This window comes from Gnatocerus cornutus, chromosome 1, assembly GCF_029298725.1.
Source record: "Gnatocerus cornutus isolate USDA-ARS CGAHR chromosome 1, icGnaCorn1.1, whole genome shotgun sequence".
Taxonomy (NCBI): Eukaryota; Metazoa; Arthropoda; class Insecta; order Coleoptera; family Tenebrionidae; genus Gnatocerus; species Gnatocerus cornutus.
In genome coordinates this window covers 23,533,781-23,543,961 of record NC_142233.1, presented here as the reverse complement: position 1 = coordinate 23,543,961, position 10,181 = coordinate 23,533,781, and the positions used below count along the sequence as shown (strand labels likewise).

The following is a 10,181-nucleotide window of genomic DNA, read 5'->3' as shown; positions in this document are numbered from 1 at the left end:
TATCGCAAGCATTTTCGTCCTTTCTGCTAAGTTGGTTTTCTAAAAAAAAGGATATGAGAACTGGGGAGGCGAGCGAAATTTGGGGTGCTTTGGGTTAGAATTAGAGCAAGAAACTGTGTGAAATGGAATAGCTCTTTTCAGTGACCAGAGAAGTGAAAATTGGGAAAAGAAAATGACTAGAATTAGAGACAGATGTAATAAAAAAGATAAGAATCAAAAAATGTAAAATGGCAAATGATGAATCCATGGAAAGTGGAGGTATAAGAATGAAAATTCAGTAGAAATGGGACAAAAATGGTCATGAAGAATGTCATAGCATAAAGGGAATTGAACCGAAATGGGGCAGAAATCCAATTAGGGATAAAGGGATAAAAATGACAAGATAAAGATCGTCGTAGAGTAGAAGAAATTAAGTGAAAATGGGACAGATATTCAATTAGCAGAAATAAATCTTCTGGTAAGGTGTGGCAAAAGAATTGATAAACATGAAAATGGGCTTAACATGTTTAGATCCTCAAATTAAAACCCTTACTTTGAAACCTTTGAGAAAAAAAAGAGAAAAATATAATCTTCGAGAATCTAAATGTTGATAACTTCGTCTTTTTTAGCTCACTGAACGTCAATAGTTGCACTTGCTTCGAATCTAAACTCAAATTCTATTAAAAGAATGTAAAATGTTCGCCCAAAGGTTTAATTTGGAAAAATAGGCGATTTGTTTACAAACATGTTTAGTAGTCAAAAAAACATCCACATCACGTAGTACAAATCTTTTATTGACCACTTTTCATCAAAATAGACTTAAATCTTTTTGTATTTTCAATAAATTCCTGATTTAACCAAAAGTGTCAATCAAAATGTAAACAAACTTATTTTGACACTCCCTACGCTAAATTAGTACCAACTTTGATATAAACCCTTAATTTGCCAGATACACTCAGCTCTCATATACAGGGTGATTTTTTTAAAACGGCAGGCGTTGTAGAATTTTTATTTATGAACCGATTTCAAAAACTTAAAAAACAAATTAAATGGTTTTTAATTTACTATAAACTGATGATTTTCAAATTTTTCTAAATGTCTTAATATTTTTTGGGCGATATTCAACTTTCTTATTTTAAATTGACACCCATATTTTTTTTTTCATAATTTAGAAGATATTAATTTTCTTGATTCAGAAATGTGTAATATGTTCTACTTTTACAAAAAATATTAAAAAAAAATCAAAAATGAAAAAATTTAGGCAATAAAAGTTAATAAAATCTAGGTGCGTGGTGTCAAATAACACAATATCGTTATTGTAATGTCCAAAAGCAGCAAATAACAGAAAGAACAAGTTTTCTTTCAACAAGATGGGGCTACACCTTATAATGCACATTGCATTTCTCGTAGGTGTCAATTGTGCAATGAAAAAAACGGGATGGCGTTTCAACAGTATTTTAATTAAATTAGGTAGTTGTTTTTTCTGATTTGTAATTATTATTGTCTTTTGTTATTAATAATTTCAAAAAAAAAAATGCCGACCCTTTGTGTTATTTGCTTCTTTTTGACATTACAATAACGGCATTCTTTTATTTGACACCATGCAATAGATTTTATTAACTTTTATTGCTTATTTTTTTTCAATTTTTTTAATTTTTTTAAAAATATTTTTGGTAGAAGTAGAACATATTGCACATTTCTGAATCAAGAAAATTAATATCTTCCAAATTATGAAAAAAAAAATGAGTTCTAATTTAAAATAAGAAAGTTGAGTATCGCCCAAAAGATACTAAGACATTTAGAAAATTTTTAAAATCATAAGTTTATAGTAAATTAAAAACCATTTAATTTGTTTTTTAAATTTTTGAAATCGGTTCTTAAATAAAAATTTTACAACACCTGCCGTTGTTTTAAAAAAATCACCCTGTACACCTTCCGCCACTAAATTTGGGACCTTTTATAGGTAATAAATAAAGTGTAACTGATACAACGCTCGTTTTAAATAAATACGTACTTTTATGGAAAATATTTCACTATTTGTAATAGATCTTATAAAATTGATACAGTTTGTACACCTGTATAGTATATCCGGATATCCGGTGAGAGATTGGGAGATTTTGTCAGTTGACATATAGGTTGGCCGCAAATTATGCTACAAAATACCGTAAAAAGACTAAATTCCTACGCGAATTGGGTTAACAGTAAGTGGGCTTATTTTCCTGTTTTAAATTTCGCGCGTAAATTTAGTGACTTTTCTGTCATTCAATCCCTCACTGTACGAACTATAGTATAGTGCACAAGCATTTCTGATTTTTTAACTGGGCCACCAACTATACAACATCGCTAAACTTTACATTCGGCTGTGTGCAATTGACTTGGTAGTGGGGACTTATGGTGTTTAGTTTAGGGCGCTAGTCCACACAAGTTGATATTTTGACAATTTTGACATTCTCAATATTGGTATTGGTGATTTTGTTTTTATTCCGTTTTTCCAGACGCCACGCTAACGCCATTTCCTGACATCAAAGGTTACGCTGTGGTCGCTCCTCTTTTACTCCGCATTTGTGCTTTTTCCATTATTGCGTGTTCGAGATCCCTTCGTTTCACCAGATTGTGTGGAAGTTAAACTCTTCGTGACGCTTGTAAGTCGAAAATGGGCGATAGAGATTCCTCTGACGAGAAGGACCGGTCGAGGGAACGTTCTCGCAGGGAGCGCCCCAGCCGTTTTTCGGAGGCAAGCCGAGAACGCAGTTTAGACAGGGGTCGTGAAAGGGGTGGCATGAAATCTTCAAATTGTCGAGTGTACGTATCAAATATCCCTTATGAGTATCGTTGGCAAGATTTGAAAGATCTCTTTCGGAGTCAAGTTGGGGATGTACAGTTTGTTGAATTGTTCGTTGATGACAACGACAAATCTCGTGGTTGTGGCATCGTAGAGTTTTCTGAACCCCAATCCGTTAAAAAATGTCTTGAAATCATGCAGCGTTTTGAGGTTAAAACTCGTAAGTTGATCATTAAGGAAGACAGCGGTAATATCCGTGATAAGCATGGGAACATCATCGGTGGATCGGGAAACAAAAGGGGCAGAGATGAGAATCGATACCGGGACGAACGGTATGATTCTCAGCCGAATTTGTCGAGTCGTCCAGGTGGTGATGTGGTTGAAAATAAGTGGGGTAATACGTATGGGCTCAGTCCACAGTTTTTAGAGTCTCTTCGAATTGAAACTCCACTTTGTAACCGAGTTTTTGTTGCTAATGTAAGTATTATTTACTTTTTTCAGTAGGTAATCTGTTTTTATTAATGCCTCGTGTTGGATGGATGGACTAATTGCCATTACTGGAATTTCTTGTGTTGGTCATGGATCCCACTCAATGATTTGGGCTTTGGACACGTGGTGTTAATAAAATTATTCCAGACAATTTACATTTAAATGTTGAGAAACCTTGTGAACCCTTTCTTGCATCAATAGTTTAATAGTATTTGGGGCAACATGGATATGGTCCTGCACATCATCTTTTTTCTTAAATATTTGTGGTCGATAATGTTTAGCAAGATTTATTGGGGGCTGTTTAAAGTTTCCTGTTTTTTTAGGGCCATATTTGCCATATTTCAGAGCTTGGTTGTAATAGTCTCAGAGCCAACAGCGTAACATATTGCAGAAGTTTGTTACAACACAAAATGATGGTTTGTCAAAATCCTCTGGCTGCTTTTTACGAGTTTTTTATGCTTTCTTTAAATGTTCATCAAAGAGGATTTTTCGCAGGCGCATCATTCTGTATTGAATACTTCCTGCAATATGTTAAGTTGCATAAAAAGCTTCCCAGTGTTACGTGTGTTTTGGGTATTTCTGGCTTTCATTCTATTAAGATATACTTGAATTCTAAATAGAAATTTCACTCTGCTACATGTGTCAAAGATGGCAATTTTTACTTCAAATTTGCTTAATTGATTGTTATTCGCTTTTTTATCTGAAAGAAATGATCAGTCTAGTAGAACTTTGTAGATGCCATTTTACAAAAGTACGTTTTATGCAGGTTTGTTCGTTATTTGAACAAATATTTTTTACACACGTCGTTGTTTTGAGCAAGTTCTTGGGGTCGAAGAAGAGGACACGTGTTTTTTTCATTTCTCATCTTTAAACCTAAAAAACTGCTAAAATATTTTTCATCAAATCATTCAAGAAAAGTAAATACAGCAAATATGTCTTTGTTTTAACGTTGAAAATTAACATACATTAAAATTGTCTCTTTGTAATATGTCTATGGCAACATGTTTAGAATCACTCATTGGAATTTATTGTATTATTGTAAGGATCTACAGTTCAATGGCGATATTTCCATAAAAGTATGTTGTTTGTTCTTGAACTCAATTTAATTTTCTCACTTCAAAGGCTCGGCTATATTTTTCAACAACTGATAAAGTCATACGAACACAGCTTTCAATAATATAAAATCTGCAACTGTTTTATGAAGGCTTTTCCTGGATTTACCCCAAAAGGTCGTCTGTTTTAAATAGTCCCTCATTTATTCGCTTGAGCCCTGTTTGGTCCCTACATCTTATTTTTGTAAGACTCTATTTTGACTACAAAAAGGGTTCACTTAAGGTCTACTGTAGCGTATAATGGGCTTGGAGAAAGGAAACTGAATAGATATTTGTAGTGATGGATCAGTTCCTGACACATTGGGCGTACCGTGTTAAAACAATACACGTTTTCTTTTGGACCTTTGCTTCTGTTTGTGCGTCTATTGTTTATGGCCCCGTCTTGGAACGTTTCCAGGTCTAAATTTGTCAAATAATAGTTGAGGTTTTCTATTTACGTTAACCTGTTTGTGCTGATTGTTATAAGAGATTTTTACCCGCATTTTTGTATATTGTCCTGGCCCGTTATCACTAGAATCATCTCTCACTTTGTACTTTTGTAATCACACATTTATATTCGTTTTTTCCAGTTGGAATATAATGTTGACAAGAAAAAATTGAAAGAAGTTTTTCGCTTGGCCGGTCGCATCGTCCGTGTCGACCTCCACACGGATAAAGATGGTCGTAGTCGAGGTTTTGCAATTGTTGAATATGATCACCCTGTGGAAGCAGTCCAAGCTATTTCAATGTTCCATAATCAAATCCTAAATGATCGTCCCATGAGTGTTCGAATTGATCGTGCAAACGAGACCTTGAAATTACCGGATGGACTCAAGGGCATTGGCATGGGGCTTGGTACAAACGGCGAGCCTTTGCGAGATGTTGCTCGTAATCTACCATCAATTGTTAATAATACCCAACCCAGTGCTAATAGCGGTGCTGGTATTTTGGGTGCTGTCCCCAACCAAGCGTTGCAAATGGCTAATGCTCTCAGTGGACTTAACAGCGTCGTAAGCGGCTCGGCTTTTGGGGGCTTAGGAACAAATTCTTCTGTACTACAGGCAGGCTTAGCCGGAATGGGAGGATTAGCTAGCAATCTGTTAAACAGCAGTTTGAGCAGTGATCTTTCTTTGGCCAGCAATCTCGTCTCCAATCCTTTGGTTCAGAACAGTTCACAGTTGGCAGCATTGGGCGGAACAGGAGGCTCGAGCAGTCTGGGGCAAAGTCTTGGCAGTAACAATTCCAGTTCTCAGTCATTTTCTCGAGAGAACAATTCTTTTGGAAGCAACCAAGGTGGCAATTTTAATCAAAACCAGAATTACAACAGTGGGAGGAATTTCCAGAGTTACGATTCTAAGGGATCTTCAGGAGGGTACTCTTTTGGAAACAGCAATAGAGGAGACGGTTATGGCTCTTTAGGCGGTAACATCGGAAATTTAGGCGGGGGAAACACCATGATGCGGAATCAAGCGTCAGGAGGCAACATGAAGGATGGCGGCTTTTCCAGAAAAGTTTTAGTTACCAATGTAAGTAAAAGTCGTTAGGGTAATTTGCAGTAGGTTGACGGATATTTTAGTTGCCTTCTTCGGCGAGTTACAAAATGTTGAGCGAAAAGTTTAATGAATTCGGGGATGTCCAGCATTTAGAAGAGAAAGCTGCCGGAAGTATGCTGATTGTGTACTCAGCTGATTGGCAAGCTGAAAGGGCTATTAGTATCCTTTGGTTCAAATTTCGTCTTCAAAATTTTTACTGGTTGATCAAGGTCTGTTTATTGGATTTTCCACAGTGTCTTCCCATTTTCTGATTCTTTTCTGGCTGTGGAGATTTTTTGAGAGGCACGCTACCACTTCTCGAAAAATCTTTTAAACAGACCTCAATCTGCGGGTTTATTTGTGTCCACCACAACCGCTCGTGTTTTCCTTAACTTTTTTACAGAAAACTTGGATCGGGCAAGGATCGACGGACGAACAATCGACGCTCGTCTATTTTACTAAACTAACAAAAAAATCGGTTGCACATATTTAAAATTAGAATTAGGTTTAAGTTCTGTGTAAAATTTCGTTTAATTTAAATGTTGGAACGAAACTTGTCCAGAAACTGTGTTATTGTTCCTTTTATATTTTTCAAATAAAACTACGTTGATCATCTTCAGAACAAACACATCTGTTGCTGTTTATTCCATCTTACTTTTTTCGGTACGGACCAAAAGGAAACAATGCAATTAGTGAGCAGTCTTCTAGTAAAATTCTTGGTCCGACTTGTGAAGAGTTTGTGATGTTCTGATGACTGTAAATTTTAGTCCGTGTAACCATTTCCTAAATGTGCTTTTTTCAATTATAGACGCTGACACCTTGGTCGAATTATAGAGATTAGCAAATTATTGGGAATACAATATGTAAGGTGGTAACTGAATGTGGAGATTGTGCATTTATACAATTTTATTTGTAGCTGAACTGGAATGTGCCGATCAGCTGAGCAATAGAACGTTTTTGATCTGTCGATGTTCGATGTCTTCTGTGTTAATAAAGAAGTGAAAGTCAGCAATTTGTGTGTTGTTTCGCTCTTTTATTTACATTCTTCTGTGCCGTTTGAGGATCATTTTACCTGTTGCTTCCAACTTGAAACTTCAACTGCGTCGATGCAACTTGGAGCCGCAAAAATATCGTTTGAAAAGTTCTGTGTAGATTCTATTTATTTGCAAATACGTAGTAACAAACATTAACAAACACGTGTAATAAAATTCTCAGTGCAACAGAACTAAACTATTGAAATAAACAACATATACAGTAATAACGCTTTCACGATAACAAAACAGTACAAACCTTAACATATTTATTAGGACAAATTCTTAATTAGGACTATACTAGTACCTCAAATTATAGTTGCGGTAGCTATAATAATATATTTTCATGATAATCAAAGAAAGGTAACTGAAAACCACCATGGGCATAGTCTAGAAATAATCTTAAGAGTTAAACGAACTACTTATAGTTCAAACACGAGTATTTACCTGTATTACATAACTATTTAAATTAATTTATTGCTATCTATTGTAATAAGTACTATTTCAATCCTGTATTTTATTACTCACGCATCTAATCAACAGTTGAATAATCATTATCACATTTACATAGCAGAAACAAAGAGAGACAAATCGCGATGTACCGTAGCAATCACATGAGAGACTAGAAAACTAATCAACGGTTAACTTCTTGAAGCTTCCGTCGATTCCGACACCGAGCTCCTCGTTCATTTCGGAAACAAGAGGACATGTTTTTTCGTCAATTTCAATGTACATGTCGTCCAAAGCAAGGACTTTTTCACGTCTCTCTTTGAGGGTAGTTTTGAACTTGGCCAACATTTCTTCAAGAGGGACCTCGCCGCCGTATTCTTTGGGAAGCATCTTCTTATCGACTTTTTCGTACATCTCTTCTATGTTCTTGTAGATCTGTAAACACGGATTAGAAGGTTGGAAACGAGGATACGGTGAAACTTACGAAAATCCTGTTCTTGAGCTTTTCGTTTAAAAGAGAAATTGCGAATTCGATTAGCTTGATCGCGCTAGAAGAAATGTTTAAAAAATGGTTGGCTTTGTGTCTCATAGGTGTAGTGTTCTAAAAATAAACATTTGGTTAAATAGTCAGGACGATTCCGCAGGTTTTACTTGGATGTTCCTGAGGATGTTCCTAACGTCGGCGAGTGACCATAGCGAAATATGTGACATTTGGAAGCCGGCCTCGTCGTTGATGTACGTGTAGCCGTTAATCTGGTTAATTTCGTCGTCCATCAGAGTTTCCGTTACTAGACTGTGGACTTTAACCATGTGTGCCGAGGTGAATTTATGAGGATCGAATTTTCCAGCGCAGCTGAACAGGACTAGTCTTCCATTGTCACGCTCTAGTAAGGGCACCAGATATCCAGCATTGATAATTTCAGCCAAATCTGGGTCTTCGCAGTCCAAATTTTTGAACCATTGAGGATACAACTGTCGGATGGTCAAGTAGCGCTCAACCATTTCACATGCTTGCGGCACGCTGAATTTCCGTGTCCTCAGGAAACGCAACAAAAAAGGTGCATCTAAAATGTTGATTGAATAGAGCAGGTGCAAACAGAAAGTGGTTACCTACCTGTTCTGCATTTCTTAATATTGGGATGTTTATTGATCCAATCGCGCATCTGCTCCAATGATTGTTCCCTGATATTGTCATCTTCGCGTAATTCTTGTAGTGCTTTGGTTCTCTCAGCTTGTGGTAATTGGCAGACGTAGTCTTGAACGGAAGAATCTTGGCCTCCTAAACCCATTGCTTTGTCTGGAAGTTTAATTTAACATTAATTAACACGTGCTACTTAAAGCTTAAGCATTGGCAAAATGGAAGGGAGACCCATTTGGGAAAAGTTTACGTTTTCTTCTTATTTGGGAAAATATGTTCCATTGTTTCACCAACGGGTTTCAATGTTAAGGTTGCGTTGTGAAAGTGAGGCGGAAATAAAGAAAGTAAAACGCTTTCTTCAGTCCAAAGTGTATGACCCAATTGGAAACATCCAATCAATCTCATTAAAATATCCAGAAATTTCAAATTATATTAGAAAAAAAATCCTCACCTCTCGATGACATGTTTTTTATAACTAACACAAAACCATACCAGAATACAAAATGTTACATTAGTGATATATTTATTTGATAAACATGGATCGCGCCTTTAATGATCCCGTCATAATAAAATAATTACAGGAACAATTAAAGTTCCATTAAATCCCAACGTGGAACAATTTATTTCTAATTCGGTTCGTTTTGTGACCGCACGTTGAAATCACCGCATTATTGTACTTTAATTTGCGCAAGGGTAAACTGTGAGAAAGGTCGGAATCGGAACTTACCTTTTCGTAAATTATAACACCGCACACCACAGCTGCCAATGTTATACTAAATACATTGCACTGTTTGTTGTAAAAAGTTAACTTTCTCCTAACCTACTTTACGGCTGGAAGAAATTTATAATGAGATTCTGCAAAAATACAGTCCGTCGATGACTAACGTTAACGAAGTTTGAGCACGCATTTGAGTCTTCAAAAGTGCTATAGAAAGTAGTATTGCGTAAAAACGAAATAGTTATTTTTTCAGAATGGAAAGACAGTTGAAATAATTGTAGCCATTGCTCGGATATAAATTTCGCAATATGTTTTAAAACTGCGGTATGTGACGAGTGTAATTATCCAGCGATTATCATTGACGTGGAGAATGGATCAATTGTTGATTCTATTTTAGTTCAAAATCTTCTGCTGCTTTTCTTCCTACTTTATCTAGATTTATTTTCATGATCGAAGGAAATAAAAAATGCCGACCTAGAATGCTGGTGACGGGCCGCGAAGTTTTTGTATTTTTTAATTGTTTTCCACAATGATTTAGTAAAATTCAATCAAGACTAGTTTTTTGGATGATGTGTGAAAATCTTCATCTGAGATTGTTTCATCGACCTATAAATAGCGCGGAACCTTATGAAAATAAATAAATGCTTAAACTTGAACTTTCTCCATTCATCGTGGTAATGTTTTATGGAAAAAATGGAATGGTATCTACTTCTGGAGTTCCCATTGTTGAATTATTTGTGTTTGAGCAACCAAAAGTTTGAAATAACGGATTATTTACGGTTTTTTGGACACATGAGCACTAATGGGCATAATTAAGATTGTCAGTACAATGTGTCTGTGTCGAAAGGAGAAAACTAAGCTTTTTATGACAACATCAAAATAAATTGCAGAATTAGGTATATCTAGCTATGTACCTACATACATGCTTAAAACATGAAAGGAGAATTACCTAAATTGCTGTTCATTTTAGT

The 10,181-nt window shown here is 35.8% G+C and overlaps 2 protein-coding genes across 4 annotated transcripts; one reads left to right on the top strand and one right to left on the bottom strand.

Moving 5' to 3' along the window:
* Positions 1–2,383: 2,383 nt before the first annotated feature.
* On the top strand, positions 2,384–6,887 carry rump (heterogeneous nuclear ribonucleoprotein rumpelstiltskin). Of its 2 annotated transcripts, XR_015770108.1 has the most exons (5): positions 2,384–3,238; positions 4,932–5,867; positions 5,918–6,053; positions 6,277–6,736; positions 6,790–6,887. XR_015770108.1 is itself a non-coding variant. In XM_088035772.1 (4 exons), exons 1-4 carry the CDS (start codon positions 2,633–2,635, stop codon positions 6,333–6,335), a joined length of 1,737 nt encoding a protein of 578 aa, XP_087891898.1. In that variant the 5' UTR covers positions 2,384–2,632; the 3' UTR covers positions 6,336–6,887. The 2 variants fall into 2 exon arrangements, 1 of the variants encoding a protein (XP_087891898.1); XM_088035772.1 differs by having other exon boundaries at positions 6,277–6,887.
* A 519-nt stretch (positions 6,888–7,406) lies between these two features.
* Positions 7,407–9,378, bottom strand: LOC148180860 (clavesin-2-like). Of its 2 annotated transcripts, none has more exons than XM_088035795.1 (5): positions 9,220–9,378; positions 8,469–8,651; positions 8,006–8,418; positions 7,839–7,955; positions 7,407–7,789 (listed from the first exon to the last, which is right to left on the bottom strand). In XM_088035795.1, the coding sequence occupies exons 2-5, from the start codon at positions 8,641–8,643 to the stop codon at positions 7,535–7,537; spliced, it is 960 nt and encodes a 319-aa protein (XP_087891921.1). In that variant the 5' UTR covers positions 8,644–8,651; positions 9,220–9,378; the 3' UTR covers positions 7,407–7,534. The 2 variants fall into 2 exon arrangements, with proteins under 2 accessions (XP_087891921.1, XP_087891913.1); XM_088035787.1 differs by lacking the exon at positions 9,220–9,378 and adding an exon at positions 8,944–8,966.
* Between the last annotated feature and the right edge of the window lie 803 nt (positions 9,379–10,181).